This window comes from Saccostrea cucullata, unplaced genomic scaffold (assembly GCF_032062105.1).
Source record: "Saccostrea cucullata isolate Sc308-1 unplaced genomic scaffold, CSIRO_AGI_Scuc_v1 ctg10968, whole genome shotgun sequence".
Classification (NCBI taxonomy): Eukaryota; Metazoa; Mollusca; class Bivalvia; order Ostreida; family Ostreidae; genus Saccostrea; species Saccostrea cuccullata.
In genome coordinates, this window is record NW_026934586.1 from 7,004 (window position 1) to 25,950 (window position 18,947).

At 33.0% G+C, this 18,947-nt stretch overlaps 2 protein-coding genes across 2 annotated transcripts; one reads left to right on the forward strand and one right to left on the reverse strand.

Annotated features, from left to right (window-relative positions):
• Nucleotides 1–212: 212 nt before the first annotated feature.
• On the reverse strand, nucleotides 213–1,238 carry LOC134241039 (uncharacterized; the record flags this gene model as incomplete). The annotated part of the gene is made up of 2 exons (XM_062723135.1): nucleotides 623–1,238; nucleotides 213–521 (listed from the first exon to the last, which is right to left on the reverse strand). Coding segments are annotated over exons 1-2 (913 nt in total), but the record flags the coding sequence as incomplete, so codon positions are not given.
• A 15,262-nt stretch (nucleotides 1,239–16,500) lies between these two features.
• Nucleotides 16,501–17,618, forward strand: LOC134241038 (uncharacterized). The gene is made up of 2 exons (XM_062723134.1): nucleotides 16,501–16,951; nucleotides 17,248–17,618. The coding sequence occupies exons 1-2, from the start codon at nucleotides 16,628–16,630 to the stop codon at nucleotides 17,596–17,598; spliced, it is 675 nt and encodes a 224-aa protein (XP_062579118.1). The 5' UTR covers nucleotides 16,501–16,627; the 3' UTR covers nucleotides 17,599–17,618.
• The last annotated feature ends 1,329 nt before the right edge of the window (nucleotides 17,619–18,947 follow it).

Sequence of the window (18,947 nt, forward strand, 5' to 3'; positions counted from 1 at the left end):
AATGCTAAAATTTGAATGAACTTGGCGTTGTTAAAGTCTCAAATACATCGATTTTTTCCTATATTTAATGAAGCTTCCAGGAAATATGGCACCAAAAGGGAGTTGGGGAGCGTTTGGGGAACATCTGTAACGGTACTCCGTTACAATTAACACTAGTTTAAATTGATTTATACAATTATAATAGTGTTTGGTTAATATAATATGAACATTACCTCCTAGAACATTCAAAAGGATGCAATTACTCTTGGAATCATGATTTTGTCCGTCTTTTTCCCAAGAAATGAGAGCTTGGTATTCACCCTCGTCTTCCTTTGATACTTTCTTTATCACCAGTCGTCTATTGGTGCTGCCTTCGTATCTCTCTAATCTTGTATTTATCCAGTATGGACCATTCCTGCTCACTCTCTGCCATATAATAATAAAGGTGTCAGCCTTAAATGGATGTTCCACTGTAGCCTCCAAAAAAGTTGTTTCCCCGCATAGTACCTTATCTCTACCGTTTATCGAGATTCTTGGAATTTCTATTAAAATAAATTGCATCTATGACTGTACCGTATGTAAAATGAATTCACTTGTCAAAAATCATTAAAAATCATATATGTCTTCTTCAATCTTTGCTTACCTTCATATTTTAAAAGCTGCATCATAGCTTCCAAGTAATATAAACATCTTTCTAAATCTCTGATTCCAAAATCAGTTTTCTCAATGGATTCTATTTCTTTTTCATAGTTAGCATTATAGCCCTTTGATATCACAAACCTCTGTATTCTCACAAGAATAATTTTCAGCGTTTTCCATTTTGACGTAAATTCTATGTCAGTAACGGATGAGGACTTCAAATGTGCATGCATTTTGTTTCTGAAGATCCTTACACGCTCAATATCATCACCGATTTGCATGTCTGCAGCAGTTGGTATATTCCCCCATCCCTGAGCAGGGTAAAGGTGCGGGCAAAGATACCGTATCAGTGTGTACAATAAGGACACGTCAAAATTATCATAGTCAGGAACAAGAGGCAAAGGAAAGAAGCAAAACCTCTCCTGCTCCGGACGGAGTTTGTATCTTCCAGTTTTCAATTGTGAACAGGAATTGATGGCGATGTATAAATCTTTAGGTTGAATATGAATTTTCAAAATATCCCTTAAAGCTAGTTTTATTATGTCCACACACCCAATTCCTAGCCGAGTAAAGTTTAGTTGATCAGTGGACAAAAACTTAGATGCCATTTTATCATCTAATTTGTTAATTGCTTTCTAGGTCTTTCGCCCTGTAAATAAAGAATAATAAATATTTAAATGTAAATGAATTCTTGAGTACAAACTACTGAATAATTCTTGCATACTAATTTAATGAGTATAAATGGAAAATCAAAAGGCCAAATAGTGTTCAAAAATGACCTAAACAACTGTTTTAAATATCATCCCGCTTCAGACAAATTTGTCGATTACTGAATGGATAAAAGCTGATCACGTGACACCCTAAAATTTTCCGTATTAGGTCTCCGTTTCCTTATTACGTCTCCGTCGAAGCGTAATATGAAAATCGGGCACGCGATTCCGTTCGAAGCGTTTTTATTGTAAATAAAATTGGCGGCTAAGAAATAATTTACGTAGGTAGTTTAGTTAAATTTCTTGTTACTGTAATGATATTTTATGTTGATTGTTATTGGATTAAAACTTCATATTTTCATAATATGCACAAATATTTTTTTTTATATCGAAAAAGGTCTTCAGCGGGATAAATTCGTAACACAGTCAGTTAGTGACCTAATACGGATTCATACATGGTGTGAAATGGAAATCCGTATGGGACTCGGCTTCGCCTCGCCCAATACGGATTTCCATTTCACACCCTGTATGAATCCGTATTAGGTCACTAACTGACTGTGTAACAAATAATATCAGCCAGCGATCATCTTAATTATATTCTCTATTTCTTAATGTATATCATAAGGTAATTTAAACCCCCACATTTTACTGAGGAAAAAGCTTAAGGGGGCCGACTATAGTTTCCATTGCGCCATATATCGCGCATCATAGTAAAATGAAGCTTATTTACTGTTTTAATGCAACTTTTTTCGCTTATTCATTAGAATTAAACAAAATAAAAAAAATTATAGGAATAAAAATGTATGTACAATTTGATATAACTGATTTTTTAAACCGATTTTGCAATTGATAGGTAGGTTGACGTCGTTGCAGTGTGTTTTTGACGTTATGATAATTTGTAGCTGTTAAAGAAAGGGGTAGTAAAAATATTATTAAAGAAAAAGTAATAAACATATGCTCTTGAAATTTTAAACATAGAAATTTGAGAATATCTCCAATATTTTTGTTATCATTTCATGTGAATTAATTGTGTACATCATATTTTGTAATACTCTAAAAATATAGTAAAATTTGCTAATTTTTTTGCATTTTGAGATTTCCCCTACGGTAAAAAAGACGGTAGAATTTTGTGTTTCTTACATATATTGTATAATATAGCATTACTCATCAAATATTATAGTTTGAACAAAATGTCTATCGTAGTATTTGTATAATTTGCTTTAAAGTGCTAAAAATTGGCATTTCCCTATTTAATCCTATTGTAAATGTACTTGTATTTTGAGACGGTCCCTAAAAAATAACTGGAAGGTAGATTTCCCCCAAACTTTGCATGTACGCTGAAGTTCATGAAAGTTATATATGGTATAAAAATGTAGTATTTTGCTAATGTAGGTTTTCACACAAAAGAACTTTAGGCGGCCCCCTTAAAAATTTATTGTTAAATATAGTCATAAACAGCTCCACGTGCTTTTAAGTTTTAAGCTGACAAGGTTTCTCGCACAAATTTGCCTCACATTCTCCTTGTAATAAAATAAACCTGGGGAACATCAGTATTACGACAGGTGCCTTAGGGTTAATGTCCTTAAAATTCATTCTCTTAGGCTTCAGAATTGGCTGTTTTCAACGGGAATTTATCAGTTAATAGCACGATGTATCAACTATTTGAATCTTCTACAGATATCTACAAACTGACAAATAAATGAGGTTTCATTGATTCTATATATTTTCTAAATACTTGGCCTATTTATCACACTCATCTTTGTTTTGTCGGAATTTAACCGCGAAAATGAACAACAATGCATAAAGGAACCATGACAAGAGGTAGAAGTAGGACGAATCCGGGTCATTTCTCCCCAGTATCTGCTCCGCCTAGGTCATTTCCGCCCAAGTCATCTCTCTCCTGGGTCATTTCCCTCTATTACCCAGGTCATTTCTCTCCACAACCTAGGTCATTTCACTCCAACACAAAAATTATAGTGTAATAAGTTTAATTTTATTAAGTTTTGTTAATCACAACGCTGAATTTAACGCTAACTTTATTTATTTTATTTCATCTTATTTATTTATTCATTAATTCACAGATGTATTTTTTTAAAATTTATTTATGACTTCACACATTTATTGTTTATTTTATTCATAATTTAAACATTTATGCTTTCACTCATTTTTTTGAATAATTATTTTTTTTTTTAGAATTCTTTTATAATTTAATTCATTCCTTTATTTGTTAATTTTTTGTATTAATTAATAAATTTATACAATCTTGAACTAGCTTTTCAAAAGGACAGAGGCACATGATTATTTATTTTTATTCATTAATTCTATAGCTAAGACTTACTGTCTTTTTTTCTTTCTAATGGAATTAGCTGCAGAACTGTAGCTCTCTGAAAAATGTGTATTGACAGTGCGGTCTGTCAACAAAAAAAAAAAAAAAAAAATCGGAGAGCTACAGTTCTGCAGCTATAATAGAATATAGAATAACTTTTAAATGCGATAAAAGAAATATTTTATTTTAATCTTCTTTCTTTAACAATTAAAATTCATTATCAATTAGACCTACAGTGAATTTGTTTATTGTCCTGTCATCTGTCGTTTATGGTCTTTATCAGGAATAAATAAATAATTGTTAGAAATCGTAATTGCTGTCTTGCGGTTTTATGGTACCCTACAAGGTGTTTTTTTTTTATCATCATGCTGGGTGCATATGTTTATCCGTAAATTGTCGATTTCACAGATTGACAACAGAATATCTCCTTTAGTCTTTAGACAAAAAATGCCAACTTGTACAAAGAATTGTTCAGTCAGATTATTATATAAATAAGAATTTGTTCCCACTTTTTATTACATTGAATAAAAAATCATTTACATGTACTGTAATACTTCCCAGCGATCACAATTTTAGGCAAGATGACTAATCCTAAATGTATGCATTTTCACAGTCAAGTAAATTTTAACTTTTGAGATTTCATTTTTCCCCCAAATTACATATGTTTAATCTGTCCAACAGTGGCAGCCCTCCAACCCCCCCTTAAAATTAAAATGTTTATTATAAGAACGTAAAATTAATGTACTGATGCATGGATTTTTAATTAAAAATGTCCAGATTGTTACAAATATTTTTCTGCATTATTTTCTCTTGCGTACATATGTATATGCATACATGTAAAAGACCTCATAAATGTCTCCTTGATAATAAAACGGAAGTATTGAACAGTCGAAAGATCATTTTAGCTAACATGAGATCGAGTCATATGTCTTTGCCCTTTCAAAAATCTAGTTCAAGTTTATGTTATAGTTGGAATATTTTTGTTTGTACTTAAATTTATGATATCTGGTATAACAATTGAAACTGGGTGCCATGGATAAAATACGTATAAAAATGAGATGATTTTTTTAATTGAATCCAGAATACAGAAACTTTTAGAGACAGTAGATTATTTGACATCTACTGAGATTATCAAGATTACAAGTCCTGAACAAAATTTTATACAGTCCTGATAATGAATTCTCTATTTCATAAAATATTGTGGTAAACACAGCAGATAACATTATATTAAAAAGAGAGGTGGGTTTAAATAATTTTTCTTACATTAGATTCATACATGTAAGAATCGTTTTAATGGTGCAATATACTAGTACATTAAACGTATTAAAATTTACTAGCCATTTCCGGCGAAGTTGTGGAGGTGTCTATTGCCACATCGAGTAAGTTCCTTTTTGATGTCTTATAATTCATTTTTAAGAGATATTTTTTCCGTTGTTACATTCCCGTTAATTCATGTGGTTTGGCTACTTTGTTAATCTTGTATACCTTGAAAATATTGCATTTTAGGTTTTTTCATATTGATAGCATTTTTAAGTCATTATTTTCTTCACGTTCTTATTATTTATAGTTTTATGATATACAATTATTCAAAATAAATATTGGTAAATATTTACAAACTTATACTTGTGTATCTGGTTTCATAATATATTTTTTGAAGTATCCTTTGTTTTCTAAAAATTATCTATTTTTTTGCTACAGAACTGTAGTTTTCCAAAAAGAAAATGTATTGAACCGGTCTGTCAATATATATTTTTTCGGAGAGTCATGTTCTGCAGCTATTATTCTATGTCATGTCTATTTTCTCCCTTTTTTCCCCTAAGATCAAAATTTACATATTATAATTTATAACTGTTTTATTTTTTATTCCAACGTATTTTTATCGCCAAACAAAATCAATCAATAAAAGCAACATTTTTTGTATTATTTTTATAAGATTCGAGTTTGATCAGTATCTATATAACATTCAGATTATAGATAAAACTTCATCATCGGCTATGGTAAAAATTAATTCTTTAACAAATTAATTTATTTTAATTGAGTTTAAAATTTTCTTTCAAAATTATTACTCTTAACAGAGGAGGCCTCCACGTAGCAAGGGCTGGACAATGGTATCAATTTATTTTCATTCATATCAAATATTAAATTTTCCACTGAAAATAAAATTCCGATACATTCTCTCGTTCGAATTTTATTGGTCATAAATTGATAAAATTAATTTATTTTACGCGACAAAAGTTAATAACACAAGAATGGAAATGTAAATAATTATATAAGACCAGATTAAAAATGGGGTGAAATGACCCAGAAAGGAGAGAGAAATGACCTACCGTGAAATGACCTACCGTGAAATGGTAGGAGAGAGAAATAACATGGGAGAGAAAAATTTTTAGAGAGAAATGACCTGACACCAGTAGGACAATTAAGTTTTGCTTATTAAGCGGTTAGCTTCGCTGACCGCTTTATGGCATGTGTCCGATTTTTATCGACACCGGAAACGTCCATAAGGCGCTACCTATCGACAACAAAAACTTCAACAAAGCCTCTACCTAGTACGTATGATTTGTTTCTAACACATATAAGATATGTTAAATAAAATCAAGACTATCAAAACAACATAATCTTTCGGTTTTTTAATTTTTTTTTCTGATTTTGTTTGTCAATGAAATAAATTTATAATTGTTGTATTAAAAAAAGTTTATGTATAGGAGCATTTGGTGTCGAGATTAAATTTCCGTGACATCAGCTGGCTGATGGCGATCGGGCCCTGTGACGAAATTCGAAGTTAGCATGAAGTTTAGCTGATAACATTATCAACGCGTTAGATTTAAACTTTAGGAAGAAATGTATAGCGATAAATATCATATTTGAACACAATGCTACACGAAAACCAGTAGGCATTTCCGATTTATGTGTTATTGAAGCCTGAATCGAACAGGTGGTCAAACTGGCGTTGGACACCTTGTGTATTTATATATAGAGGGGGTAGAATGTTTCGATATTTGGCTAGTTTAGAGACTTACTGATAAAAATTCAGGTGTCTGTGATTAATTATAAAGCACCCCTCATGAACAATAAATATTTGACCGAATTATGCTACTGGGCACAGGGAGGACGGGTTAATTACTGGCTAAAGGGGTTGAAGGTTATTACCGACTGCAAAACATCGGTGAATCTCTCGATCGAGTTTCATTTTCCAAAATATTAAGGCATCCCTTTGATTAACTAAAGTAATACTACTACACGAAGAAAGCCTTTATTAAAATTTTTACAGAAATATGTTGTAAACAGATATAATATTGTACATTTTTAACTATACAGAATTTATGTCTTCAAAGGTTTGACCTTTATTATCAGTGTGTGTGTGTGTGTGTGTGTGTGTGTGTGTGTGTGTGTGTTATAATATAATCGATATATGAAGTATACGAGGGTGACCTGGTATACTTTTCTATCTGCATAAGTATTTGATTAATATACAACTTGATTATATACTCTATTGATTATATACTCTATTGTTACATAAATTTTGCTATCCAATCTAGGGAGCCCCTGGCACCCCTAGTGAGGATTATTATAGGGGGACATCTGCGGATGCCTTTGCCCCAAAAATTTTCTTGTTATCACGTTTTCATTTAATAAAGTTAAAAAAAACAATTGTAAATGACTGATTGTTGCGTTTCTTTTGCGTGTCAGTAGAAATTGTTCGAAAGTTAAATTAGTACTGCCATTCTAATTTCATTGCATACATTCTCACTAAAGTTTTCATGTTGCTTCATATCTGCGGTTTTATAATACATCAGTAGTGTTGTGTATTCTCGCTTAAATTAGGACTGGTTTATTATTCCAAATTATATCAAATATAATTTACCTCATGAGTTACAAAAAGCTAAGGGTATTCCTGATCCGTCACATTTTTTATCCTTATCTGCAGTTAAAAATCAGTTTCACAATGACGGCATTCAAGCCATTGATTTAAATGTATGATAACAGTCGTGTTTAAAGTTTAAAGTAAACATTTTGCATGTTTTATGGCCACTAAAGGACCTTATCAGGTTGTAAAATCAAAAAATTAAAAAAAAACGTCCTTCCTCAAACTATGTAGTGCACGTCCCTAGACGAATAGGAGGGGTGTTGCTAAAACGCGGAACGGAACACGGAACGGAAAACGGAACGGAACGGAAAACGGAAAATGAATGTCAAGCAAAAATCCTAGATTTGATATTAATCTCTCATAAAAGGCAATATAAAAGGCATCTCTTATGAAAAGTTATCGTAAAATACGATATATTCTTAGATCAGATGCACCCCTCAGAACTGGCACATGTACATGCGATGGTCAATAAATATAGTCTGTGAGATATGTACTAACTAGACTCAAATCCAGAGTATCCATCTGAAGGTTTCGTTCAAATTATTTTTTTTAAGAATTAAGCTCATTCATATACGAAAAATGTGAAATAGGCGGAAGAGAAAAAATATTAGTATATACATACATATATAAATCTGTAAAGACAAAAAAGCCTGAGTAAACCCGTTTCGACATTCAGATTATGCATGCAGTGGCGTGTACAGGGATCTTGAAAAGGGGGAGCTGTTTAGGGTCGGAATAGGTGCCCCCAGGAACGCAAAAATTGATTTGATACATTTCACGTATATTTTGGTCATCAAAAATAGGTTGGCGGAAGGGGGGGGGGGTCTTGGCCCCTCTAAATTTACCAGTGGCATGATATCAATACATATTGAGAAATTAAAATATGAACATAAGAAAAAAGTTCTTGCAAAGGATTTAACAGCGTGTTCATCTGTTTTCTTTAGTTGAAACTTTTCAGATATGACCGGAAAAACAGGGAAACTCAAAATGTCGGTGTCATTCATACCCCCCCCCCCCCACCTCAAAACACACTTTGACTACATTGACTGTTCAGATGATACATAGATTTTGCCATTGTTAAGATTTATGACTCTATCTATATATCCAGGATTTTGATAGATAGAAAGCAACTATATTTTGTTTAAAATTTTAACAAGTTTTACACTCGAGATGTTTATCCGAGCCGGAAAGGGAAACTCTTAACAGTAATCTTGAGATTTTTTTTTCTTACCAAATAACATGATTTATTTAGATATCAAATGCCCCCCCCCCCACCCGCACCTTTTTCCACACATAAGGTTTTCACTTTAGAAATGTTTATTGAAACCCCCAACACTTTCTGTTAAATTAATGTAGTAAGTTAGTGTAAAAATAAGTACTGCAAGAAGGTTTGAGTTGGAATTTATCCCCCCTTTCCGAATAGAACATGCAATTGTTAAATCTTTTTCGCTTGTCCAGTTCTTTTCAGGTACTAGTAAATAACTTATTGTTTCTTCTCCGACACCCCCCCCCCTTTCGAAAGTGATCTTACGTCACTGCTACATGTATGTCAGCGGTTTTCGTGAATAAGACAATAGACAATATTTTATTTCCAATTAAGGGCCCCCAGAGAGGCATGAAAGGTACATGTGTAGACAAAGGCAATCAATAAGTAGTTGAACCAAAAATACAGTAATTTGTGTTAAAATTAAAAATAAGAGACTAAACATGACTATACTGAACTTGTATTTATTACTATAATGCTTAAGTTTACCCTTTTTGATAAAATTTGTGTATTTTAAATGATTTATTCTGAAATTATATTTTCCGTTTTCCGTTCCGTTCCGCTTTCCGTTCCGTTTTCCGTTCCGCGTTTTAGCAACACCCGAATAGGAGCGCAAACACAGTCACAGTATATAAATAATTTTCCACATTGTATAATGGACAATACAGTTATTACACACCGCGCTATTTATTTCCAAATCACGGACTTTTTCGTTATTGGAGTTAATTGTACAAACCTATACTAGACTGTAGAAAATTATTTAATAGAGGTGAATATGTATCCATCATATATTATGGTCTCTAGGAATTTCAAATGCTTGGAGCACACAATATTTGCGTATCCGTTAAGTTTTTAAACTTCAATATTAATGAATACAATAATCTTACACAAAAGACATTTTGACACCTGGCGCAATCATTAATTGAACAAACAGTATTTTAAAAAATATCATCAGAGGTGTGGATAATGTTTGTTTACAATGGAATGTTCCTCTAAGGAAAATAAATACTTTGACTTCCGAAGGAAAATGTAGTTTTGGTTTACTTTATGCAAAACAACTCTCATAAGTTATTTATATAACATATAAAATCTGTTATATTACTGTTGATCTAAATTTAGATAGCAAAAATAGTCACAAGAATAGGAGTATAACTCCTGCATTACAACAAATAGCGTATTATATAAATGACTTATTGCGCCGACAATGAAAAACGAACTGCATATATAATGAAAGATTTCAAGTAAAGACATTTGTCAAAATCAAAATTTATTGTTGTATTTAATCAATATTCTCAATATTTAATAAAGAAAGAATTAGGGGAAGGGTGGTATTTGAGCCATATATTTGCCTCTCATTTGTTATGGGAAAATGCGTGAAGAGTGTAAAAACAATTAATACGGTTAAAAAGTTTGTGTCTTATATGTAAGATAATCTTTTTTCTTGATTTTGATACTTAATACTGTTCGTTTTCTCCATATCCTTCTTCTGATCATAAAAGTTATTAATGTTTGAAATAATTTACATGAAAATTATTGAGACTTGACAAACAACAATACATTACCTGAAAAAATTAAGGTAAATTGATTGGATTGTTTCATTTCCGACTGTATTGTTCTCTTTTGTTTTCTCTATCAAGACGAAAATACGATATGCAGTAATGGCGTTCAGTTATTCATATATAGGCCTACCTGTTTGCCAACAATAAAATCGAAAGAAGAGTTTTCAAAGTTTTATGTAAAAAATTCAAAGTTTTATGTTAATATTATTTTCCTCCCAATTTTCTTTCCATAATACAATCCTTTAAAGGATAATCGTAACGAAAAACAAATATACTCCATGTCTCCAGGAAATAAAATGCTTCAAAACGAAAGTAGAAATTCTGCAAGTTTAATGAAAACACTTCTTTCGTTCCTTATTGTCATCTCATTTCAGTATCAAGATTTATTTCTTATGTTTAAATTCCTAGAAAATAGAAATTGAAGATTTTTGCTAGCGCTCTCGAGCGCTAGCAACTACGTTAGTCCAAATTCCTTGAGTACGCACGCTCGGCCTCTATGGTCGTGCATTCTGGGAAAACTGTGAAAACTACTACAGATAGACCGTACGATAACAATTTCGCTGTATCATGCTCTAGCATGAAATAACTGTCTATTTATTGTTAAGCTTACACTTTAAAGATAACTTCATATTTATAATATTTCAAATTCTGGGGGGGGGGTGTTGACGGAAAAACCCGAGTGTTTATCTGATTGTTCTAAACAATGACAGGGGATTTTTTTTACATCTAAGCCAACCCAAAGACAGATTCCAATTTTCTGATTGGTCAATTCAGCCAATCTTACAAATTCCAGAAACAAAAGCAAAAATTTACTCTAAAAATAACGAATAAATACACTATTTGTGTTTAAAAAATTCTGATGTGAATGGCTTTTAACCTAACATATCTTGACGAAGAAAACCCAAAGGACCAATTAAGCTACTTCACATGCGTTCCAAGCTCTCTGGACTCTTTACACGACATACACTTTGAGTTACTGAGTATTTTCTATATTCCTTTCAACTCCCATGTATTTTCTTTGCTAAATTGCCAAGAAATTCTCTTCTTTAAATCAGCTCATACATGCAATGTCTCAATCGGCATCTTCTTCGTATCATATAGAGCCCCCCTCTTGTGTAAAGGTCATACATGTTCCGTTACGCCAAAACTCCAATAGGTCACCCATCCCCCTTGTTTCTTTACCTATGTGTCTATAAAATACGCTTCACAAAACAATAATAACTTTATCACTCTCCAGCCTCGATAAAAATTAAAGAATTCAGCAAAAATAAATCACTTGATCACGGATCTTCCTTTCTGTGTTTAAAAATTGCTACGGCGCTAGCTTACCTATCTTTTTGAAAGATAAACTTGTTACTAATTTACATTACTATATTATTCAACTATTACTTCAAGAGAAATGCTTACTCAGTTGTTGAACTTAAAAAAAAATGCCTTAAAATGAGGTTCAAAATAGCTGTGATTTTGTTCTTCATTAAAAAGTGGGGGTGGGGGCACAGACATATTCTTGCCCCCCCCCCCCCCCCCGATCTGAAAGTGTGGTGAAGGGGGAGGGGGGCTAGTGCCCCCGCTGCCCCCTTGTGACTACGCCTATGATAAACTATTTTTAAGTTTTATTGTAAAAAAAAAATTCACAAAGCAGTATTCAAGAAACAGCCGTGTGTTGTTTAGCAATTACTAGTATTTGATTTCGGAGTTAGACAGCGAAACAATCATACAATGAAATCTTAAAATATTTTTCAACAATTAATTGGTAATTTTAAAGAAACACAATGTGCGTACGAAACGGATTTTTCGAACATGTGAGAAAAAACGAAAAAAAAAATGTACGAATTGATATCTGTAGTTTGCATACGAATATACGAGTCGGTTGGTGTACGAGCTAGTTTAGTTCGGCGTACCTCAATCAATATTCATGAGGCGAGAAATATTGATAACGGCAAATATCAGGAATTAGGCTTTGTATCCATCAACGAAATGTCTCTGAAATAACTTGAAAGCATTTGTTAACGTGTACATTTTATTTTCAAACATCGAAATAAGTCTACTTTCATTATTTTGACTCTGCAAAAATCGCCGCTAGGGTCCCCGTGTGCTTACACAGAGCAGCAGCAATAGCCTGTGGCTATATATAGCCACCGTTTAAAAAGTAGATATAACTTGTACAGTAACTAATAAGTTCATCTGTAAATTTGTGAACAGTTGTAAAAATGTTTATATTAGTTTGCAAAGGTAAAACTTTATCACCAAATAGTAACAATTTTGTGTCAATATTAATGAAATCAGAAGTAAAATGTCAACAACATGTATAACTTTTTGCTTGAAAAATATGTGTTTTTATAATCACTCTTCTTCTTTCTGTGCTGAATGTGTAAACATTTGTATGCATGTGTTCTTTTATTTATTTATTAATTTATTTATCTATTTATTAATTTTTCATGCTGTTTATTTAGGCGGCTTAATGGTAAAAAAATTTTCACGACTTTGTAGTACCAATATAGTATTTTCTAAAAGTTCAAAAATGAGACCACGTTTTAAATTTTCTTGAAGGTACATTGTACTTTTTAAGAAAGTCGCTTTGGTTATCAAGTCGTACCATGGCAATTTAACTTTACACAGATGTACGAGGGCCGTTCAAAAATTACGCGGACTGTGCTATTATATACTCTTACAGACGTCATATAGTTATGAAATGTCACAGAAATATGTATCTTAAAGATTCCAATAAATTTTGGGCAAAATTTTTGTATTTTAAAAAGATTTTGCGAAAATTATCGGTATGTTGATATCTCCGCTGGAGAGGTACGGCGCACGACAAAAAAATTGAAGCACAAGCAAACAGAATCCAAAATTTAACTCATTAATTTTCTATAATTCGCAATATTTTTCGACAATTTTCTCAAATATATCTTTAAATTGTTCTATTATTATCCATTTAAATTTCTGACGAGATATCTGAAGTACTAACAGAGATACAGTGATTTTTCTCTGATGCGATTCCCGTGAAAACGACTGTGAAAATGATGTCTACTGAATGGACGGCGCACCACACTTTTGTTAAAATATGTGTAATGCTCGAGATATCGCCAACATAGATCCAAAATATGCATTATAAAACATGTAATAAAATGTGGTATTCGTGACATTCGTCCACAAATAGTAAAATGAAATTTTAGACCGTTAGACCTCTGTAAAAAGACTATACGGGAGGACGGGAAGAAGATTATTGACGAAAACTTGACCCGGACTGTAAAGAACGTGACTGAGAATCACCAATATCACACTATATCTCATAAATACCTGCATTTTTTGTTTCTAAAACAAAAAAAGAATATTCTTTACTTGTTAAATAGATTTTAAGCTCGACAAGAAACGGTGTTTGGATGTTAAATAGGTAAGGTAACTCAAACTATACAGGTTCTCTTGGGAAAACGTTGAGAAAATGAAAGCTAAATCACATATTTTTTTGTAATGTCTGTGACGTCGAAGATTTTGCTGCTCCGTGACTCAATGATATGTCCTGATAAATCACTCAAAATTGATATTAATTCACAACATTTTGATCTGAAATTTTGAAGATCATATAAGTAAAGATTCTCTTATATTAGAGAACACCAAACACGTAACGAACGAATATCTACTTTACGCACGGTAAACTTGTTTACACTGTGATTACCTGTGCAACTGACGAAACCTACGGACGAATCACACCTATTGAAAAATTATTTGTCACTTTGGTTAAAGCGGCATTGACGTACAAAGGGAAATATTGATAAATGTAGAATTTTTGCATGACCTTTGTTAATTAATTTTGTTCAATTCCTAAAAGTATTAGGTTTCAGAAAATTACAGGTTTCAGAACCTAAAAATTCTATTTTTAAGGAGAAAAACTAAAATAAAAGTAATTTTACAATAGCGTGCCCCAAACCAATAATAATGCCCAATACTTTTTCCATAGTGCGCATGCGCAGAAACGTTTAAAAAGTTCCCATAGTTACCATGGTCTCAAGTACCTAGGAATGAATGTAAGTAGACCAAAAATTTAGAGATAATCTTTTTAAAACGTTGTTAGAACATATTTCTCACCTTTGCATGCTCCAGATGAATGTTGTTTACAAGTTTGAGTTAAAAATAAAAGTGGCGTGACCTTGGCATACACTGAAACAACGAAACGGTAGATACAACCTTTGTTTTTTCGACACTTGTATCGTTCAGCTTTTTCTTGCAGTTTTAAAATTGTCATATCTTAGCTATATTTACTCATAATTTTCATAAGTTTTTTCTGTATGCCACATATATCTTACAAGAAAGACATGATTTTGATTTATTGTATCCTTATTAGTCAATATACTACTAGTCTATTAAACAATGGCCGTTGTTTATTACGATAATGTGTTACAGGTGGTAATAATTATCAATACGACGCTTTGCAAGAGCTGAGCACAATTCAACAATAGAAGCAAGTTCCCATCTAGGGTGTCGATATAAGGAACCCATCACCCTAAACGTCTTTATATCTTTAATGACATGCTCAACGTAAATCCGTTTTGAGCGGTGGCGTAAATTAAACTTTCGTCGACGACGTCTTTCATCTCGTGGTTGTTGGATGATGTCAGTGGTCTTGTATGGAGTTACAAGTGGTTCACTTTGAGGGTATCCACTGTCTGCTAAAATAAAAAGTCATGCTGGAAAATCATGCTCTTGCCTTGGTCCTATCCTAGGCAAATTAGCATAAGCATGCGCATCATTATCATGCCCAAGAAATCCCGAATGTACATATCTAATGGACTTCTCATTGTCTATGATAACCTGTAAACATAAATTTTACACATGATGTTTTACTTTGTATTACATGTAATTTTGTGAACATGAATTTAAACAATAAAATGCTTTCTTTGGTTGTAAGTACAAGAATGAATGTCGCAGCTGTTGCAGAAAAAATACATAAATTGATTTTAAAACTGATTATATATTTTTACCTGTGTATGGATACAGTGAAATTTTCTGTGTCCACTATAAAATTCCTGCTGAGGCTCCGTTTGTGGGATATAAATTTCATGAGATGTTCCATCGATGGCACCCACTACGTTTTGCATGTTGTCCCAGCGACCTCTCATGGATAACCATTCTGCTGCTGTTGGCCAGCGAATTTCTGAAGCCAATATGTCCCACAGCATAAACCATGTTTTCTTCAAAATGTAGCCTACACTTGATGTACTTGCTCCGAAGCACAGGGAAAGCAATGGATAAGTTGGATAATGCCTAAGCCATATTAATGTCATTAAAACTCTATTTTCTAAACTCATTAATTGCCCATTTCTCATGTTTCCATGCAACTCAACGTATAAAAAAACTCGATTCATTAATTCTACAAATGAATCAATCGTCTCACCACTCAGTATCCAGAACTCAAAGGGCCTTGACCTTAGGTCTCGGTAAGTATCCCTTGGGACCCACATGGCAGGGTTTGCTGGTGCACTCTGTAATACTCTGGATTCTATCCTGAAACTATCGCAAGGAGGAGGGAGACGCGAGGATGATATATATTGTCGGCACAAATTTAAAACAAAGAGGAACCCAATCCTTTCTTCGTTTTCTGTGTAAGGAAACGGTTCTGTCCCCTGAATTTTGTTCTGAAGAAACATTAGCAGAATCATTAGAAAGAACCTCTCTCGGCTATTTTCGTAAGGTATGGCAATCCAAGTATTCCGTCTGTACTGAAGAAACATGAAAGCTATCAGCAGAAAAAGCTGTTTTCTGTCGTCCATGTTTACTGTTGGTGTTTTTGGACCAAGGGAAAGTTATATTATTTTGTTCGTTTTTTTAATTTATGTTCTCTCTATAACATTTATACGACAAACACAAGGGTCATTTTTCCAACATATAAGTAATGAATATATATATATTTGTTTTAGCAAACATTTTTTTTTCAAATAGATTGCAACAGGAAACTTCAGAGTCACGAGATGTTTAAATTTTACCGAGCATTTTTCATTTTTGAGAAACCCCATCAATATATTTAATGTATTCTTTATTCACTCCTTAATCATTAATTATTTTTTTACCCTTTAAGTACAACTTTATAACTAATGACCTTTTTGTTTCTTGATTATTAAAACACCGATGTGTGAATATTAAAGGAAACATAACGCATAAACAACTATTTTTTCCCTTCATCTGGCCTTATTTGCTACAATCACGGTTTCGCCCCAGTGGTTTTTCTTTATTATAAATCGAACACGCTTTCATCAAGATAGCCATTTTCACGTAGTGTTTTAAAATATGAGCAAGCGCAGCCACGTGGAAGTTTCCGTTGAGGAGTTGCTTATGATATTTAGAAGTTACTTGATTCATAAATGCAACTGGCCTCTTATCCTTGCGGATATAAGAAGTAACATTAATTTTCTTCCGGAAAACGCAAGGACTCTGTACATGGAGGGGGCATTCGAGAAACTGAAAAGAAGAATGTCGGATCAGGTCAGACGATATATGAAGGACGACAGCGTCAAGATTGAAAATCCAGAATTACTCTCCATTGTAACCACACTGAGAGCATCAGACAAGCGGTATAGCGAAAAACTGACGCCCTCTGACAGATATCAAAAGGTAAACAATAGCTGTTAAAATTTCATAAAGACAACATTACTATAAAATTTAAAAAAAATTAGTAAAGGTAATAACAACGGAGAATAGAATTTATAAATATAATAAATCATTGAAGATTTACCTAGAGAAAAAATGACTGATTAACACCACCCCCACCCCACACCTGTGTGCGTATAATTCATACAACCTGCACATTCCCAATTAATACCTAAATAAAGACTTTCTTTGATAGAATAATTTCATGTAAATATTAACTTATATTAAAAAGGAATTTTAAAAATTTGAATTTCTTTCAGAGTGTGACATTTGGTCGCTGCACGGACGTCCCCTCCGCGGTGGAAGATTCTGGGGATTCTGAGCCCAGTTGTAGTAAGCCAGATAAGACAAGCACACCTGTCAAGGATACCGCAGTTCCAGCCAAAAATACAGCATCAACAAGCTATCAACCAGATAGGAAACGAGCGATACCAGTATCTGAAGCAGATGATACGGATTCTGAGATCGAGCAACAACAACCCTTGAAGAGGAAAAAGTCCACATCTGAACTAGCCAGGATGTGCTATGAGAACTATCTAGAGAGGCTTCCCCAGAATGCTGAATTAGAAAAGAAAATGTATTTATGCATGGACAAATTCCTCAACATGTAACATTTTATTTCAAGGAAAATGTGCGGAATAAAAAAAATGCACTTGCCTTTTCTTTTTATTTCTTAATCTTTGTTTTCAATTACATATATCCATGCAATGGAATACAAGAAATTCAGAATCATGCGCACGTGAGAGTGTGTGTATGACTGCATCCTCTTGTACAACAGCAGTCAAAGTTACAACCTGATATTGATCGTTCATATCTAACTAAGACGTAAAAAATAATTATAGAAAATGAGTACTAGTAGTAAAACTATCTAAATTTTTTATCATATTATATACGTGTATACATATGGGCAGTAGATGACAGGGAGGTTTGGGGGCTGCATTAAAGCCCTCAGCGGGTCCAGGACATATCCCAGGGGGGGGGGGGGGCTGGGGCAAAGCCCCCTGATACAGAGGAATTCTGACAAATGAGAGTTGATATTGAGATAAAACAAATGGATCCGCTTTTGATGATTACAAAATGAATATAAAGCGAGTGATGTATTCATTAACTAGCAATACGGTTCGTATCGTCGAGATACGTTCGTTCGTTGCGTGTTTGGTGTTCTCTATTATGTGCGACAATTTGGCCGATTATGTCGTCAAATATTTTTTCTGTGCAACAAGTCCGCGTAAATTTTGAACGGCCCTCGTAATTATAGAATATATGTGAAAAATTACAGAAAACGTGCGCGCAGTCATCATCGCGCAGTCTTTACTGAAACGTTAGTCGAACTTTAATAAAAACGCGCGCGATATTTTCTTGAATGATCGTTCGAGCGTTTTTTGAGACGGTTTCTATAATTTTCTATAATTTAAATAAATACAGTTGTTAAACGCCAAGCCCTGACCCTTTTCTCCCGAATCAGTATAAATAGAGAGAATAAATGCAAAGCAAATCAGTCTTCAAAACAAATTGTTCAAAATTGCAGAAGCTTATTTAGATTTCGAGCAAAAGTGGATCGAGATGGGGAAGGAATTTCAGGTGGCGTTTGAATCAGGGTAAGTACTCTTTTTAAAATTTATCACTTTTTAATATTTATTAGCTGTCATTTTGAAGTCAAAAATTTTTTTGATGTTGGAATTGTGATTTTCTGTTACAATGAAAAACAATGTATATATAAAAATAAACAGGTTAACATTTGTTTGCTTCAATTTTTTTTTTAAAAAAATGCTCAAAATTTATAATTTATTAGAAACTCCTGGGAGGACCAATACCAGGTTGAAGAAGATAAACCCTCCCCTAAACAAAGTCAACCTAATTACAACAGAAAATTAAGTGAATCAGAAGACTCACTAATTCTTTTGAGAAGATAAATTTATTTAATCTCTACTCTTATTCTAAAAAAACAAGAGATGTTTAT